The 19940-nt window shown below is 40.6% G+C and overlaps 1 protein-coding gene across 1 annotated transcript; it reads right to left on the reverse strand.

Moving 5' to 3' along the window:
• Positions 1–4910: 4910 nt before the first annotated feature.
• On the reverse strand, positions 4911–17981 carry CD5L (CD5 molecule like). Its single transcript, XM_044004898.1, has 6 exons — positions 17867–17981; positions 17050–17076; positions 14310–14624; positions 11776–12102; positions 6883–7203; positions 4911–5318 (listed from the first exon to the last, which is right to left on the reverse strand). The coding sequence occupies exons 1-6, from the start codon at positions 17889–17891 to the stop codon at positions 5311–5313; spliced, it is 1023 nt and encodes a 340-aa protein (XP_043860833.1). The 5' UTR covers positions 17892–17981; the 3' UTR covers positions 4911–5310.
• Between the last annotated feature and the right edge of the window lie 1959 nt (positions 17982–19940).

The raw sequence follows: 19940 nt of genomic DNA on the forward strand, positions 1-19940 counted from the left end.
AGTGTATATATATATATATATGTATATGTGTCAGTGTCTGTGTATGTGTGTGTATGTGTATATGCATATATGCATTTTTCTTAATAGTGCTTTGGAGCTATCATTCATATAACTTCAGAGTTTGAAATTTTTTTTGGACTGTTTATTCATATCACTTGATCCTTTAATCATTAAGGAATGGCTCTTGGTCTTACTTTTATGAGTTTTTTTCTATATCTTGAGAATGAGATCCTTTTCAGATACATTTTCCCCCCAAGTGTTTCTCTTCTTATCCTATTTACAACAATTTGGTTTGTGCAACAGCTTTTCAATTCCATGTAATCATAATTATCATATCATCTATCCCTTGTTTGGTCAAGACTTCTCTGTTAACCACAGCTGTGAAAGGCACCTGATCTGATTCTTTTCTATTTTATTTTTTTCTGTATCTAAAGGTGCAACCTTTAGTATTAAGTTGCCAGACCTATTTTGAGCTTATTGTGGTACATGGTGTAAAACATTGGTCTAAACCTTAATCTTGCCATATTGCTTGCAAATTTTCCTGTCAATTCTTGTCATATAAGGAGTTCTTTTCCAAGTGATGTTGTTATTTCATTATTGATTTTTTTTAGTTTTGTTTATCAGTTCTATGTTTTTGTTTTCTAATTTCTCCTCTAATTTTTAAGATTTTTTTTCTTTTTTGTGGATTTTCTAATTTTTTATTGGCATGTTCTTTTCACTAATCTTCCTTTTTCTATTTTATTGATATATATTCTTAGTGATAGTGTTTACTTTTTGGCTTAATATAAAATGTAAGAGAAATCAACCTAAAAGCTTGTCTTCTTAGAAACTGGTAAAGTTTTAAAAAAAAATAGGTTTCTAGGGGGCAGCTAGGTGGTGCAGTGGATAAAGCACTAGCCCGGGATTCAGGAGAACCTGAGTTCAAATCCAACCTCAGACACTTGGCACTTACTAGCTGTGTGACCCTGGGAAAGTCACTTAACCCCCATTGTCCCACCAAAAAAAAATAGGTTTCTTATGAAGTCTTGTATTAATAGAAATTTACATTCTTCTTATGAAATGTTTCAAAGCTAGGATATATTTTGCATTAAATAAAGTACTTCCCCTTCAGGATGTGAACAAAAGTAAAAGAGAACAAACACAGGCAGAATCTTTGAGAGAGAAGCCCTCAGAGAGAAGTACTTGGGAAGAAACAGATTTCTCTGTGGACCTGAGAAGACACAGTACCTCAGATAAAAGCACTGCGAAGACCCAAGAGAAAGCAGTTCCCCAGAGTGAAAAGTACTTACTAAAGTCAAAGATAGTTGAAGTGTCTTGTTTCCCAAAAGCTAACTTACATGTGACTATTATGAAGTTGAAAACTGGGAAATCCTGACAACTAGAGCCTTCCAATCACATATAAATATATGTATAAAATATATACATATATAATATTGAAGTGGGGTATAGGGTGTTCAGAGAAGACTAATACTCTGGTGTGATGGCAGCTTTCCAACTTTGGTGTTCACCTGATTCACCCAACTCTGACCTGTGGTTCCAAGAAGTTGTAGCATGCACAGAAGTCATACCCTGGTAAGCTATTTTGGCTGATGGGCTAAACCAGGTTGTGGGTAAATGAAGAGTCTTCAACCTGTCAGTAAATAAGGGGGGATCTCTATCCCAAGCAAGTGAAGACTTCCCCTGGTGGAATGGGAGGATGGGAACAATTTGTTCCAACAGTCATAAAGGTTTTGCAAGCAGATTCTGTGGAGTGGTTAGCACTTGGTCAGACATCAAAGATGCCATGGTTATCCACTGTATCCTGAGCCATCACCAGTCATCTTGACTTTTGTCTTGCCACTGGACTTCAATGATACTGGAAGAGAGAGTGAGACCTATGACTTTAAGCAACTCTGCTTCATTTAACTCTAATTTACACATTATTTTAAAAAATCACCTATGCCATTTTGCCATCAAGATTAAAATGAAGGGAGAGTTGGTGCATGACTTTTTATTTGAGGACAGTTGTGCACTCAGTGAAGATTCTGAGACCAAGATGCAACAAAGTATGGATCAATTCTCTGCCACTTATGCTAATTTTAACCTGAAAACACCACGAAAAGAGAGGTTCACCAGCCAGCACCACACCATCCATATGTGGAACCTTCAATTACAACAAAAAGAGAAATTTTGAATACTATGAATTAGTTCACTTACCTTGGCAGTATTTTTTCCAGGGATGTACAAATAGGTGATGAGTTTGATGCACACATTGCCAGAGCTAGCTCAGTGTTTGTGAGTCTTTGAAGGAAGGTGTGGAAGAGAAGAGGTATTAGATTGCCAAGCAAACTGAAGGTCTACAGAATATTTGTACTGACATCATTGTTGTATGCCTGTGAAACGTAGACAGTATGCCAATGCCATGCCAGGAAACTCAATCACTTCCATTTGAATTGTCTTAGGAAGATTCTAAAGATCATCTGGCAAGATAAGGCAATGGACAGTGAAGTCCTTTCTCAAGCTGAACTGCAAAGTATTAAAATTCTACTTAAGAGAGAACAACTCCAAAGGGCTGAGCATATTATTCAAATGTCAAATGTTTATCTAAAAGACTATTTTACACAGAACTCACACAAGTCAAGCACTCACACAGAGGTTAGGAGAAGTGATACACGGACACTCTCTTAAGGTCTCTCTGAAGAACTTTGGAATTATTATGAGACATGAAAGACCCTGGCATAGGATCATTCAGCATGGAGTACCCACATTAAAGAAGGCTTTGTGCACTATGAGCAATACAGCATTGCAATAGCTTAAAAGAAATGTGAGATGTAAGACATCTCCACTCTAAATGTTCATATGGATTATTTGTGCCCAACTTGCAGTAGAGCCTTTAGACCTTAATTGACCTGATCAGCCATAGTCAGACACTACACCTTGACCCCAACATAGTAATCTCGTTTTTGTCCTCTTCAAGAAAGACAACTAACCATTGAGGTGGTATTTCCTTATGTCCTACTTCTATTAAGATGTTTCATTAACTTTTTGGTTGATTTTTTTTTTGGCCTTACATTACTAAAATCCAAGGAATTCCTAGAATTACAAGCAATTCCACTAGAGTTACAAGTCCATAGAGAGAGAAGCCATCTAAAAGGTTTTCCCTACTGCACTGGGACAATCAATGTACATTTAAGGTATCTCCTCAAATATCTCAAAATGTAGATATAGAAATGGGGTAACAGATGAAACCCTCTCTCTCCACTTTTGAAAGTGCTATAAAGTTCAAAGTGAGGTTGAGAAGTGAGGAAGACCATTAGTAATATCACAGCCCACATGATAAGATAAGATTTTCCCTAATGTATAAAAGAGTTCAGGAGATCTTTGGGCTTCTACTTTATCTGTGAACTTTCATGCCAGTTACACATATACACAAAGACTTTTTTTTTCTTTTCCAGAGAGATAGCTCTTAAACATTTACTAGCACTCCATTGTTTGCAGGCATCAGAGGACAGAAAGTGTATTAATTTCTAGGCATTCTCTGGAATTTGGCATTGGTTTGTGGACATATATCATTTCTTGAACCTGCCACAAAGTCTTGTCGTGCAGGACAACAAAACTTCTTAGATGCCTGCCTAAGAGCCTTGGTCACCACAGTCAAATAAGGATGTTCATAAAGAGCTCTGTAGACCTTAAGCACTGAATAAACAAGAGTTATTATCATTACATCATTATATTACCCTGTGGCACCAACCCAGTAAGCCTTAGGATGTGGTCAATAAAGGCTATTTGTGGGATTCAGGTGTGGTTGTTTAAACTAACCTCTTCTAACATGACTCTAATCCGGGTATCCCCAAAGACATTCTTTACTGACCCACTCTATACTGGGCCCTGTTGTCAGCTTCTTTCTCAGACAATAGCATCTACCTCCCAGGGGTTTTGAGAAGATAAAAAGAGATAATATTTGTAAAGTGGTTTTTAAACATGAAAGAGTTATATAAATACTAGCAATGTTTGTTATTCTTTAAAAGGGAAGAGCTATCCATAGTTCAAGGCCTCACATCCTCTGGTTTCTCTCTGTTCCTCTTCTTACTTATCTCTCCAATTGTCCAATGTATTTTTTCAGAGTGGATGTATTTATTTCGAATCCATCTCATCCACCTCTACACCAGGGGTTATCACCTTTGTTGTGTGTCATGGACCCCTCTGGCAATCTCTGGAAATCTATGGATTTCTCAGGATACCTTTAAATGCATAAAATAAAATGTATAGGTTACAAAGGAAACCAATTTCATTGAAATGCAATTATCAAACTATATTTTTTAAGTTTGCAGAGGGGGGCAGCTAGGTGGTGCAGTGGATAGAGCACTGGTCCTGGAGTCAGGAGTACCTGAGTTCAAATCTGGCCTCAGACACTTAATACTTACTAGCTGTGTGACCCTGGGCAAGTCACTTAACCCCAAATGCCTCACTAAAAAAGAAAAAAAAAGTTTGCAGAGGGGGCAGCTAGGTGGCGCAGTGGATAAAGCACTGGCCCTGGATTCAGGAGTACCTGAGTTCAAATGTGGCCTCAGACACTTGACACTTACTAGCTGTGTGACCCTGGGCAAGTCACTTAATCCTCATTGCTCTGTGCAAAAAAAAAGGGGGGGGGGTTCAAAAGTTACATAGAAATTGGGGGATGATCTTTCATTATAGCTGTGACACCATTTTTCTGGGTGAATGAGCCAGTCCTGGAGCTCAGGAGATGATGTGTACCCTCAGCAAATATTCCACACCAATCCAGGGCCTTGCTTTCTACCTAAGAGCCCAGGGGAAGCAACAGGCCCTAATGTGAGGAGTTCTGAAGTTCTGAGTTGAGCCAAACATTTTTAAAATGCTTCTAAGGAAATATTGTCTATAATCTACGTGAAAGAGATGAAGACCCAGTTTCCTTTGATTCTTTTATTAATTCACATGCAAGGTCTTGTTCTGACAACTCAGTAGGGAAATATACCAGTGAGGCAGAACTGGGGGATCCCAGGTGGGCTGAAAAGAGAGAAGGAAAGTTAGAGAGGTCTTCAGTGAGAGGAGGAGACTAGAAACATCGGGAACAGCTCCCAGGCAGGTTTGTCCTTCCTCTGACCTGGTACATTATATGAGACTGGAGGAAGGAATGAAAGGGTTGATCCTGGAGTAGCCAATTCTAAGGCCCAGGCTGAAAGACTCCTTGGTAGGAGAAGCAGATAAAGCCTTCTGGTCCATCAGAAGCCATGGGAGCGATGGAATCCACGAGGTACGGCAGGAGACATTTCAGGGATTGTGTCAGTCTCTAGGCTCCAAAGAAGGGTCCTGCTATTTTTCTGTAAAGAAGACAAGACAATGAGGGAGGGAGCTGTGAGGAAAGGGAGTGGGGGAAAGTCAGTTTGATGTGGTGAAAAGAGCACTACATTAGGAGGCAGAGGGCATGGGTTCCAGTCTCATATGACCTAATCTTTCTGAGACTTTCTCATCCATAAAAATGGAGGGAAGTATGTGTTGGGGGAGAGGGAAACTAGTTGAATTCTAAGTTCCATTTTAGCTCAAAATCCAATGAATCCGGGAGCAGCTAGGTGGAGCAGTGGATAAAGCACCGGCCCTGGATTCAGGAGGACCTGAGTTCAAATCCGAGCTCAGACACTTGACACTTATTGGCTGTGTGACCCTGGGCAAATCACTAAATCCTCATTGCTCCGCAAAAAAAAAAAAAAAAAAAAAAAAAAAAAAAAATCCAATGAATCCTTAGCAATTGCTCTCTGGTAGTCTAAAAAGGACCAGGTCATAGTAGTATAGGAAAAAGGAAGCAACCCCAAAGTCACTATTCACTGTTCTCACTATGTCTACACCATATCAAATACAGGTAGTATAGAGCCTGGAGGATCCACTTACTTGTTCCTGAAATGATTATATGACTTGGACTTTTACAACTTGTACAACTGGGACAGTTCACTTATTCTTTCTGAGCCTCAATTTTCTCGTTTGTAATATGAAGGTAATAACACTGTCACCATTCACCTCACAGCTAAGTGCGAGGAAAGCAATTTGTAGAGCTTTAAAGGACTATAGATCTAGAAATGATTATTATTGATATCCTAGCATTGGCATTTCTGGCTCCCAGAATTGGGTATATGATTCAGAGGTCCTGAGCACCTACCAGTCCCCTGACCTGGTCCTCAGAATAAGGACTATCAGGGGGCAGAGAGTGTTTCCTGATTGCCTCTTTCCCACCCTTATACCTTCTAACCCCTCTGCTTGCAATTCTAGAGAGGCAGGGGATTGGGACAGCTGGATGTTCTCACACAGAGCCTTTCTTCAAACCATCCAGTAACCAGTGGAGGCTTTGGAGGTTGTGGTTTGGGGGGGGGGGAGTTTCTATTTCATTGCCCAGGGAATTTCCATTCTACAGAAATGGGAACTAGGTTTTTTCTAATATGATCCAAGCAGCTTCCCCAGATGTAGCCCATGAAACTCCAGGGAGTGGGAGTGGCGTTGTAGCCCAGTCTCAAGATCTCGGTTGGGATTTATTAGGAAAAGAAAGCAAAGGGCAGTAGAAAAAATAGTACTAGACAAAGAAAGAGGTAGATGGGTTCTAGTCTTAGCTCTGTAATTCCTCTCTCTGTGCCTCAGTTTTTCAACTGTAAAAAGAAGGGAGTGTACCAGACAGACTGTGTTGATTTTGTGACTGTCCTTTCCACCCCCCTCTCCAACCCCAGACACTATCGGGGTTCAATTACAACTACCAGTCTGATAACAAAAGGATGATGTGTTCAAGGAGTTGAGCATTCTGGGGGTGAGGTCAAACTGAGCTTAAGAGGATGATATTGACTCCTACTGTTAGTTAGAATCACCCCTATACCCCACCCTAGGACCCTTTGTCCTCAAGCATACCAAAACAGACCACAGACACATCCTCCTTGTGGGTGCAGTCGTGGTAGCCCCAGAAGCGGTGTTGACATTGTTCCAAGGATATCTCCTTCCCCTTACAGCGGACATCATCCAACCAGATGGGGCCTTTCCCATGGCCGAAACTCTTCCTGGCTTGTGGCTTCTGGGAGAGGGCCTTACCACAGTTCATCTCCTGGCAAACCACCTGATCTTCCTTTTCCCCCCAGCCATCGTTGCAAACAGATCCCCAAATGCCTTTGTGGCGCACCTCCAGGTGACCTGAACAATTGCTTTCTCCATTCACCAATCTCAAGGCAAAGGGTTCTGGGGGAGAAGAGAGACACGAACAAGCAGTGGGTGCTGTAATCCGAAGGGCCTGGAGACATATCTGTGCCCATTTTTCTTTCCCCTACTAAATTCTACTTTTCCTTAATACCATTAGGCTTCAATAAAAATAGGATTCTAGGACTTACAATGGAAAGTGACCTCAGACACCATCCAGGCCATGAAAATATCTGATATTTGTGGGTGAATTCCTATTCATGACCTCATTTGGTCCTCACAGTCCTGTGGAGCAGCCACAAGTCAGAGACAGAATTGATAGCTGGAAGGAATAGAAGCAATCATCTTGTTTTTACTCCCACATTTTATGGGTGAGGAAACTGAGGCCCCAGAAGTTTAAGATATGTGCCCCAAATGACTCAGATAGTAATAGAACCAAGATTCAAAATCTGGTCCTCTGTGGCCAAACAAGGAGCTGTTTGTTCTTTAAGACACACAGTCTTTCAAGTAATTCCTATCCCTATTTTATGGAGTCTCAAAGAGAAAAAATAAGAGGATACTGTTGTGGGTAAACAATTGGCTTTATAGTTGAATCTAGGATCTGCTCCTTGCATATGATCTTGGACAAGTAACAACCCCTCTGGGGGCAACTAGGAAACAAGACCTCTTAGGGAAACTAGGTAACATACTGGATAGAACACAGTCTACAGTCAAGAATATCTGAGTTCAAATCTGACCTTAGGCCCTTACTAGCTACATGTAAATGACTAAATCTCTGTCTGCCTCAGTTTTCTCACCTGTGAAATGGGAATAATAATAGAATCTATCTTCAGAATTGTGGTAAGAATTAAATGACATATCTTTAAAGCACTTAGCACAGTGCCTGGCACATAGTAGGTGCTTAGTAAATTTTTCTTCCCTTCTTCATTCCCTCCCAGTGTCACAAAGCTAGTTGGTTTTTGAAACTATGCTCGATGTACTATACCACAGCTAGCTGGTTGCTGTGAGGATCAGATTTGTAAAACACTTGGCACCAAGTAGGTGCTTGATAAATTTTCCTTCTTTCCCTCTAGACATAAGCTTCCTAATGAATTAAATGAAAAAATTGACTAAAATCAGAGTTTCTCAAAGTGTGTACCGGAGACCACACAACCCCTTTCAGAGGGTCTACAAGGTCAACTAAGATGCTTTAATTTCTATTGTGATAATTATCAATAGACATAAGCCCTATTTTTAAAAATGAGATTAGGGGAGGAGAGTGTCCTTAATAATTATTAAGAGTATAAAGGCATCCTCAGACCAAAAAGACTAAGAACCGCTGGCCCAGATTGCCTCTTCCAGTCTGAATTTATTGAAACTCTGATGAAGTAGTTAGCCAGAGAATGTTGACATCTCACACTAAAGGAAACTTAACCCTGGGGAAATATAATGATTTGCCCAAGGTCCTAAGGAATAAGTGAAAGAAAGCCAAGTAGACCAACCAAATTGTTCTGGTACCTACCAGAATGTTCTTTCTATAGCACTAGTCTTCCTCTCATTCCCCAAAGTCCCACAAACAGATTCTTGACTCACCCATACTCAGTTTAGTTCAAGGCACTGGAAAGATATTCAAAGGAGAATCACTGAGTGCTTAACTGGTGTGGGGAACTTCTTTTCTATCTAACTCATAGAATATTCCCAGAACTCAGGAAGGGGCTAGGTAGGGAATGGAGAATTCACACTTCTACTGTGACTGAACTCTAGGTATCCTTTTCTATTCACTCTCCATTGTGTTTCTTTCCCATTCCACCTTCTCTCCAGACTTCCCCCACACTGACACGCACAAACTCCAATTTGGTATAATAAGATATTTCTGTCTAAGATAAAAGTTTTCCCATGATGCCTCACTTAGAGGGAAAGTTTAATTAGTAATGAAAACAATCATGTTTTTGTTGTTGTTGTTCAGTCCTGTCTGACTCTTCATGAATCCATTCGGGGTTTTCTTCACAAAGATACTAGAGTGGTTTGCCATTTTCTTCTCCAGTTTATTTTATATATAAGGAAACTGAGGAAAACAGGGTTAAGTGACTTGCCCAGGGCCACACAGCTAGTAAGTGTCTGAGGCCAAATTTGAACTTAGGGAGATGTGTCTTCTTGACTTTAGGCCCAGCACTCTAATTCACCTTGCTTCCAAATAGAATGAGCTGACCTCATCACTGAAGTTCTCCAAGGAGAGGTAAGGGGTCATCTTGCTGAAGATGTTGAAGATGGGATTTCTGTTTCAGTAGGGTTTAGACTAGATGACCTCTGAAATCCTTCTCAGTTCTAGAATTCTGATTCTTGACTCCAGGGCCAGCACTCTATCCATTGCTCTACCTAGCTGCCCACTCAAATTTTAGCTCTCATGAAATTCTGGGCTAAAGTCCTACACTGTGGTGCTGTCATAGAGATTATCTTAAACCAGCAGATCATCTGAAGGCATTTGATATCTGTCCTTGGGAAACACCAGATAGTAGATGTAATGCCCTACTTCTGTTTTTTGTTGTTCTTCAGTCATTTCAGTTGTATCTGACTCTTCATGACTCCATTTGGGATTTTCTTGCAAAGATAATAGAGTAGTTTGCCATTTCCTTCCCCAGTTCATTTTACAGATGAGGAAACTGATGCAAACAGGGTTAAGAAGTTTGCTCAGTGTCACACAGATAGTATCTGAGGCCAGATTTGAACTCATAAAGATACGTTTTTCTGATCCCCAGAGTAGGGCTCTATCCACTGCACCACTTAGCTACCCCCTAAGTTCTGTTTTACCAAGGTTAATATGAAAAAGTCTCATTATACAGCCCCTGGCTAGATCAGGGAGTCAACCCATCTAGGGGTAAATTGTGCACCACAAGGTGATAAACAGTAATGGATAGCAGACCACCTGACTGCATGAATCTAGGGATGTATGGCCTGAAGAAAAGAAGACTCAGTGGGGACAGGATAGCAGTCTTTAATCATTTTAAAGACTGTCATATGAAAGAAGAATCAGACTTGTTTTTCTTGGTCCCTATGGGCAGAACTAGCAAGGGCTAGAAGTTACAAAGAGGCAATTTTAGGCTTAATGTAAGGAAATTTTTCCTAATAATTAGAGCTGTCCCAGAGCATGATGGACTGTCTGAAGAGGAAATGGTTTCCAACTTATGGGAAGTATTCAAGCAGAGATGGAATGATCACGTGTTGGCTTTTTGGGCATCTTGTATGTTGTTGAAGTGTGGAGTCAACAGGATGGGTGCCATGAGATCTTTAAAAAGATTTTGGTTATTCTGTCACCTAGTCTCTTTTCCTTGCCAACTCTACTAGAATACCATCCTCCAATTTATATGCTCTAGAAAACCATCTCTAATTCAGCTATAGTCAGGTCTTGATTATTGCAAATAATGAGTCCTCTGAAGTGGTCACATGTATTTGAATTAATGCCATTTGAAGTTATAATTATGTAAAATATGATGGTTGGTCCTAGCCCAGTGGAGATGTACAGTGGGTATTTCTATAATGCAACTACTTCAGAGGATTCATTATTTTTACTAATTGGGGCCAGACTGTAGCTAGAAATTATATCCCCCCCCCACTTCAGATTTTACCCAGCACTTTCTACTGCTCTTAGGTGATTATTATTCATTATGTTTTATTTCAATTATAGGTATGTGTCTTATTTCCCCAAATTGATTGCAATCTCATAAACCCCATGTCTGATTTCTCCTTAGCCAACCATAGAGCTTTGAAGACAGGAAACTTTGATAACGGTTCATTACATTGAATTGAACTCTTATTCTCTTTCCTGACACAAGCCTCATCATGGCTTTATATGGTTTAAACAAATGGTTCCCTTCCTTGAATAAATAAAAAAGAGCTAACATTTATATAGTGATTTAAGTTTTGTGACCCTCATAATAACCTTGTGAAGTAATAATAATGACAATATAATTGCTAGCATTTTATAGCACCTTAAGGCATACTCTAGGGGTATGGGAACCATTAAAAAGAAAATAATGAAAACCTCAGAGTCAAGTGACTCTCTTCAGAATTCAACAAAGACAGGTTCTTCATTTTTTGTGTGTCATAGACTCCTTTGATATTCTGGGGAAATCTAGCAACCCTTTCTCTGAATAATGATTTTAAATGTATAAACTAAAATACATAAGGATAACAAAAAATCACCTCAAAATATAATTATCAAAACAGTAAACAAACAAACATAAGACAAGTTCACAGATTCCATCTTAAGAACTCCTGGGCTGGGAGAAAAGGCCCCCTGACTCCTTGCAAATATTTCCTTAAAAAGACTAAAGAAACTTTCTGACTAGCTGGGAAAAATTGGTCTCTTATGAATGATTTGTTACAAAGATACTTAAACTTGATGTCTCAAACAGATAATTCAGTTGACTATAGGTAAATATGTAACAAGTTTGGACTTTCATGCCATTAAGAAGCTATTATGAACTGATACCCCTTCTCACTTGTTCCTTCTAAGGGCAAACTGTTCCATTCTTGATAAAGGAGAATCAAGTGTCCATCCTCCTAAGTTTTCCAATACATACTGGATTAACTGAATTAGCTCTAAACAGAGTTAGACCCTAGGATCCCAAGCAATACCTTCACATTGGACCCAGGTGTCATCCTTATGGGTACAGTTGTTCTTCTGTACTGGTGCAACTGGACAGTCCTTCAAGGATGCTTCTGACCCTTGGCATTCCATTCGACCTGGCCAGATGTCCCCTGTGCCCTGTTGATTCTTGTTACAAGAACCCTTGGTCAGAATGGCTCTTCCACAGCCCAGCTCCCGACACAGCACCTTAGCATCCCGGAGGGTCCAGCCTTCATTGCATACAGTACCCCACTTGTCAGCATATTTCACCTCCACTCGGCCAATGCAGTGATGAGGGCCATCAACCAGTCGGAAATCCTCTAAATTTATAGGTTCTTAAAAAAATAAGAGAGTGAAAATAACCTAAGATATCAGGTTTACAATCTTGGGTCTGCTTTTTAGCAACAATTTACATATTTGTTTTGACTTTTCACAATATTTTTATATCTATTATTTCACTAGCTTCTCCCAACAGTCCTATAAGGTAGGTCTAGGTAATATTACCCTCATTTTGCAGATGGGAAAAATGAAGTGAAGGGTTGTCAGGTCCTGAACACTGTTGACCGTCTAAGGATTTAAAAACAGTGGGTTTAAATGATAAAAACAAAAGTGGTAGAATCACTTGGCTACATCATTGGATGAAGAACTTAAAGTGATCATAGAATTCATTTAGTCCAGTCTCTTCATTTTACAGAAGGGAAGATTAAGGACAAGAGACTATAAGTGAATGATCTGTGGTCACAAAGATCATAGGATCATAGTTTTTAAGGCTGGATTGGACTTTAGATATCTGGTCCGACCCCACTACTTTATAGCTAAGGATTTTTCACTAGAGAATTCAAGTGACTGGTCCAAGGTTACACAGAGAGAAACTAGTAGAAAGCATTTAAATCCAAGACCTCTAGCTCCAAAAAACATTCTTCCCACTACACTATGATCCTGAGGCTTTTTTGCACTCAAACAGACTAACCTCTCAACTTTGCACAAGATGCTCACTTTATAACGGCCTCATCTGTGAGAGATTCACCTCTGTCGAGCCATATGGTACTAGCCTGAATTTCCTTCTCTTTATTCCCAGCCTCTGTTGAATTTGTACTCAGTTTGCATGCCTACTTCTTCATCTCCTGACTTCGTCCCCCTTCTTCAGTTGAATGCCTTCTATCTTGAATTTGAGGGTCTGCAATTTTCATATTCTGCATGTATTCTCTTAGCTTGAAGCTGCTTTATGTGGAAAGGAGGCAGCATGGGCTGCTCCAAGGCGAGCCATAGTCATCTTCTGTCACCCTCTGAAACTCAGAGATAACCTAGTCCATTTCTCTCACTTAGGGAATGAGCCCAAGAGAGGGGAAATAACTTGTCTGAAATCTCATAGGTAGTAAGTGGCAGCCTTGGAATTGGTGGGACTTAAAAATGCCTATTTGTCTACACACACACACACACACACACACACACACACACACAATCTTGGGCTGAGTGGGTGGTTTAATTAACGAAAGCTTCCTCTGGATGGTGGGTATTGAATGGGGTATTATGGGTGTGGGGACAGCTAGGTGGCACAGTGGACAGAGTGTCTAGCTTGGAGTAAAGAAGACTCATCTTCCTGAGTTCAAATCTGGCCACAGTCACTTACTAGCTGTGTGGTCTTGGGCAAGTCACTTAATCCTGTTTGCTTCAGTTTCCTTATCTATAAAATGAGCTGGAGAAAAAAAATGCAAAGCCATTGCCAATATCTTTGCAAGAAAACTCCCAAAATAAGATTACAAAGAGTCAGACAGGACTGAAATGACTGAACAAAAATGGCTGTAGGAGAGTCATAGGTTGGGTTGTAAGAATGGGAAGAGTGGAGAGAATGAGCTGGATTAAAGTTCAGAGGGTGATTCTTCTGTGGGGCATTTTATAGGATTCTAGGATGGAGATCTAGAAGGGAACTCAGTCATCATCACAACCCAATTATTTTTCCAACAAGGAAAAAGTCTCAGTCACACAGTGTACTTTGGAAAAAGTAGAAAATGGATAACAAAAACATAAGAAAACATAAAAGGGGTCAAACCTGGACAGATTGCATGTTTTAAAAAGTCAGGAGTCAGGGTAGCTAGGTGGCTCAGTGGATCGAGCACCGGCCCTGGAGTCAGTAGTAGCTAAGTTCAAATCTGGCCTCAGACACTTAACACTTACTAGCTGTGTGACCCTGGGTAAGTCACTTAACCCCAATTGTCTCACTAAAAAAAAAAAAAAAGTCAGGAGTCAGGAGACTTACTTTCACATTGCAACTCTGATACTCATAAGTTGTATGCTCCTGGACAAGTCTTTTATTCTGTCTGAGACTCTCTTTCCTCAGCTGTAAACTGAAGGTAATAACTTGTACTACTATTTTATAGGACTGATCTGAGGAAAGCACTTTGTAAATCTTAAAGGCACCATTAAAATTATAATAATTTTAACAATAACAACAACTGTTGTTATTATTATTGTTATTATTATTATTATATACTTATTCAGCCCAGGGTCATCCCAAGCCCTCAGCTGACCATTAATAACTCACCTTCACAGATTGCCCCTGCATCTTCATCATGATCATCACATTCTACAATATCTTCTTCACATTCTGCCAGAGTATCTTCGGTCCCTTTGCACATCAGATTCCAGATGAGCTGGTCTTTCTGGGCTTTTGGTGAATAAAGTCTGCCTGCACGTGCTTCCACAGCTGGTCCACATTGCAGCTCCTGGCACACTAGATCCACTGTTTTTATCTCCCAATGGTCATCACACACTGTGCCCCATCGCTCATTCTTCCATAACTCCACCCGGCCATTACAACGGCCATTGCCTCCTACTAGGCGCACACCCTGAGGGAGGTCTACAAATAACCAGATCATTAGGGGAGAATGAAAGACCTTGAAAATGATCCCACAGGGAAGATTTGGGGAGGTACTCAGCCAGAACCATAGCTAGGAATTTTATCCCTGGGTCAAGCTGACAAACAATGGCACAATTGGTATAAAAGACCCCTTTCATTTGAGGGAGAAATAGAAAACCACTCTGCAGGGGGAGGGGAAAAAAAAAAACTCAAGACAAATCAAAGCCAGTGTTTGGGAGACTTCCTACCCATAAGGAAACAGGCCTTTGGTGGCTTCTTCTTTAAACTAATCATTTTTGACAACCAGGTGCTACGGTCAGTTATGTTTTCATACTTAGCACCCAAGTGACTGATTATTTCTGGGGTGGAGTTTTAAGCTTCATAACAAATAAATATATGCCAACCCCCATCTCCTCATAATTGTCACATTGGTGATAAAAGGGACCTTAGAGATCATTTAGAGTAACTCTTTCAGAGTTAACAAAGCAGAAAACTGAAACCCCTGAGCAAGAAGTCACAGAGGAAGGGTTATCTAACTCCTACTGAAATTGAGGTTGACCTGAGGTCAGCACCAAACAGTTAGACTTGCAGACTTTAAGAGGGGGGGGTGGGGCAGCTAGGTGGCGCAGTGGATAAGTCACCACCCCTGGATTCAGGAGGACCTGAGTTCAAATCCAGCCTCAGACACTTGATACTTACTAGCTGTGTGACCCTGGGCAAGTCACTTAACCCTAATTGCCTCACCAAAAAAAAAAAGAGGATTAAGGAGACTATCTTGTCCAGTGCCCTCACTGTCAAGGGAGGGAACAGAGGAATGGAGTTAGTGTTAGAGCTAGGTGGCCTAGTTATTGAAATTTGACCTCCCTTGGAGAATCTATCTCTTTCCTTCTCTGGCTCTCATTCCCTGAGGCTCCAGTTCTTCCAGAAGAGAGGCACCGGCTCCCATAACTCAGAAAGAGCAGCTGAGCCAGAAAGGGTTCCCCTTGGTTTTGAGGTTCCTGGGATGGGGGGAGGCAGATGCACACCCAGGAAGCCACAACTCTCCAGCAGAGGTTGAAGGACTAGTGCCCTCCTCTGCCTTTCCCTTTGTGATGTGTCTTTCTTCCAGGACAGACATCACTGAGGGTCTCAGCCCAGAACTCTTCAACCTGGAGAAACATCTCCCTTTCCCTGAAACAGCACAGTCTCTGTCTCTCACACTCCTAAACTGCCTTCTCACTCCACGGAATGATGCACCTTACTTTCAACCCAGGTTTCTTGCTCAATCCCTGCAGGAATATCTGAGAATATAGGGAAGGAAAAACTTGGAAAGAAAAGTCAGTAAACTCGGGGAGGCAGGAAGAATTGACCTTCCAGCAAGGGCTGAAATGCTGTCTCCCTTCATCTATCTTTCCACACCTGAAATTCCACCCAATCCTAAGTGAGGGTGGGGAAGTTTCCTAGTGTGCCTAAGGCAGTGTCTGAATACCTGCTCCCATCATTGTGGGATGGAGCAGCTTTGCTTATCAGATCTATTTCCTTCTATATTCACTTGCCTCTGTAGCCAAATTGGGCTCCAAGATTCTCTGGTTAACCCCTCATATTCCCTTCTCCCCCTCTCCTTTTGAGAAGGAGAGAAGAGGTGGAGTGACTTTTAATTACCAGAACTAAAGCCCAGATCTCTCTTACCTCCTAGACTTTCCACTACCTCAGCTACGTCCTCAGTGCTCCTTGGGAATCTTTTTTCTTCATTTGTAGGAGGTTGCCCATCATTTTACCCACACGGACTATCTCAATCCTTTTATTTCACTCTCCTCAAGCCCCACAATCCACTCATAATTGCTGTGGCCTGGGGCTGACCTAGGATTCTAGGAAGGAAGGACTGAGTGACCCAGGGACTTGGGGTACAGAAGTGTGCTGGCTGGCAAAAGGATGTAATCTGGGTTAAGAGTCAGAGTCTCAGAGAAGTCCCAGGGCTGGAGCAGGGTTGAGAAATCACCTAATTCAATCCTCTCATTTTACTGAAATGAAAACTGAGACCTAGAGAGAAGGAGGAAGTCATTTGCCAAATATCACCCAGTGAGCTAGTAGAAAAGTCTCATATGAGGGCTAAAATGCATCAGTGATAAGTAATGAGGGCCAGAGAATACATAACCTAACCTGAATCTAGGAATTCATCAGTTTCAGGTGAAAGAATCCTGGAAAGAAGCAAAAGGGGAAGAGCTGTGTTTGGTGGAAGGACTATTAGGAGAAATCACTCTCTCCCTTCCTTCTTCTTGGGGATAAAAATAGAAAATTATTGGGCAGAGATTCTCTTCTCTGGGGGTTGTCCTTGGGCTGTGATATCTCAAATGTCTCTCCAGAGCTTAGGAAACTTCAAAACTTCTTCTCCTCTAGTTGGGGGATCAATTTTTCAGTGGTTCCAAGGTTAAATAAAAACTCTTACCTGAGAAGCCAAGTACGGGGCCTATGGCTGGGGAAGGAAAGAAAGGAAAAAGATGAGTCAATCAAGAAGCATTCATGAACCATACTATAGAGCCCACACTAACCTATGTATGCTGAGGAGATCCAAAGAACCCAAGACAGGAGCCCTTGCCCTCCAGTCACTTATAGACCTGTTAGGGGGCAAGGTGTGTGCACAAAAACTAATGTCTGATGTAAATGAGTGATAGTGGACAAGCTATTTTATAGCTCCTCAGAGTGCTTAGGGAAAGCTTCATAGAAGAGTTGCATCTATTCTATGTCTTGAAGGATTCAGATAGACCAAAAGGAATGAGGTGGGAAAGGGAATTACAGGAAGCAAAGACAAAACCATGAAAAAGGAAATTAGCTAAGGTGATAAAAAGAAGGTGCACATTTTTGATTTCTTTGTTCTCCTTCTTCCTGTATCTCAATCAATCACCCAATAAACATTTATTAAGTGCATACTATGTTCCAGGCATTTTGTTAAGTGCTTCAGACCACATCTTTGTGCTATGAATAGAGAAGAGTCATGGGTAAATTCCTTTAGGATAAAAAAAATGGCACAAACACAAGTTAGGCAAGACTCTTAAACAAGATAGGAAAAGGTCTGGTGGTCATATTACATATTCATATTCAAGGTAAATATGAGCCAGGAGGTTAAAAAGGTTAAGAGGAGAGAAGTTTAGAGCTTTCTATATGAGCAGTCTCCCATCTATACAATGTGGCCAAGAGCGAACACCCTTAAACGTTGTCTGTGAGAACCTTGGAGCCAAAGGCAGGAAGGAACAAAGAGCACTCACCTAGTATCAAGAAGAGTAGAGCCATGGTTTAGGTGGTGTGAGTAAGACCTAGGGTCAGAATAAGGGCAGAAGGAGACCTGGAGGCAAGCTGCTTGTAGTCAGCTTTGGCTGAGAGTGGGCAATAAAGTACTGTAACCCGGTCCTGGGCTGAACTATATCAGATGATCAGGGGATCAATGGGTGGAGCTGCATGGAGCCAAGGCTTGCTGAGTCCAGCATATATCAGGAGGAAGGAAAAACATGGGGGCTGGTGCACAGAATACAAATGAGAATAGCTTGCCACTTGGACTTCTTTCCTTTCATCTTTCTATTTAGATTCTTCCCCTGAAAAGCAGTGTTGCAACACTTCACAGGATCTCTGCTAGAATCTAGGAGGATATTCCCATGAAGGATACAAATCATAGCCCATCCATGCTTTTGCATCATGCATGATTATTGGCCATTCCCTCCCATCAATTTACCACAAGGATTTCTCAACATGGTGGGAGTCTTCTCTTGATGTATCAAAGATACTAATGGAGCACACAGGTTCTCCCTGAGTCATCTCCATCTTCCTCTTGCTATGTTACCTACCCGTCTTCTTTTGCACCCACATATCTCTTCAATGACAATGTTTATAGAATTTCTTCCACTTAATTCCTTGTTTGTAATGAGTTACCTAACATTTGTCCACGTCCACTCTACACCAGTCCAATATCTTTCAGATGGAACTCAACTTCAATTTTTCAAACGATGCAGTGTTGCATGACTTAAAGACATAAAGCATCATCAGAAGAACATTGATATTTTTTTAAATGGGCCTTTGGTTTAGACCATTAAAATAGTTTTGCATTTTTCCAAAAGCAATTAGCCTGCTCTCTTTCTCTTTAGTTCCAGGTCCAACTTACTGTCCAGTTGCAGTGTCTAACCAAGATAAAAATAGAGATTGACAATCTCTCAACATTGTCCATCTAACTGAATAACATGGTTTGGACAGAGGTTAGTTTTTACTTACTTGTTTTATTTTCCTGGGTGGATAACTTTTTGCAATGATTATGGATCTCAACCAGGATGGTTTTCTAAGCTCTGGGGCTTGAGGCAACCAGCACAATATCATCTATGAAGAGGAACATTTACAGACTTCACCACTGAAGGGATCCTTTCCCTTCAAATGCAGACTTTCCACTGGATCTCCTCCATGATAATGGCAAATACCTTAGGCAGTTATTTTGTTTTATCTTTCAGGGACCCATAGAATTTTAATATACTAATGGAGATATTTTGTTGAATGAGAACCTTTAAGGTGACATTTTACTGTACAGAAATTCAATGATTTGTCCAGGATCACTCAAATAGTAAGTTTATGAAACTCACATTTTCCTGACTCTGAACCCAGTGTTCTACCCAGACTCCTTTTTATGGAAACTGAAGTACATCAGTGAAACTTTTGTAAAAAAAAAAAACTGTGATAATTGACACTGATATAATTTCCTTCATCTATTTCCCCTTTGGGGGCATTAATAAGTCATTTAATTAGGCTGCTTTAGTTACATGCCATATATTACAATTTTATTCTTTCAGCATTATGTTCATTTTTATCTTAGCTTTAACAAATCAGTGGTCTGACTATGTATCCAGACAACTGATTCAGGATTATTTCCCACATCAGTAATGAATTTTGTCCTATACTTTAAAATAGCATCAGCACGATTTTTACAATTGTTTGGTTCTTTCCAGGTTTACTAGCTTCTGATACTTTTTGCAAAAGAAAGTTTTCATGGTATATTGGTATAAGATGCTTCTTGATGTTTAAAAGAATGTTGCCTCTTTTATTTCCTGCCCTTGAGTAATATTTTGCTGGGACCACCTTTTCATGGAAGCCATCACATGTTGATTTCATTTGGAGGATTTTATGGATTTTTGTTTTAGAATTTCTCCAACCTCTTTATATAACAGAGATTTTTTTTTGCAAATGCCTAATATGAACACTGTTATATTAAACAATCCCTTCCTTTAGTCAAATCTTTGAAGTTTGATAAGATTTTCCAGAACTTAATCTATCATAGCCACTGGCATAACTTTGGGGACCTCAAGG

This window comes from Dromiciops gliroides, chromosome 4 (assembly GCF_019393635.1).
Source record: "Dromiciops gliroides isolate mDroGli1 chromosome 4, mDroGli1.pri, whole genome shotgun sequence".
NCBI classification, from domain to species: Eukaryota; Metazoa; Chordata; class Mammalia; order Microbiotheria; family Microbiotheriidae; genus Dromiciops; species Dromiciops gliroides.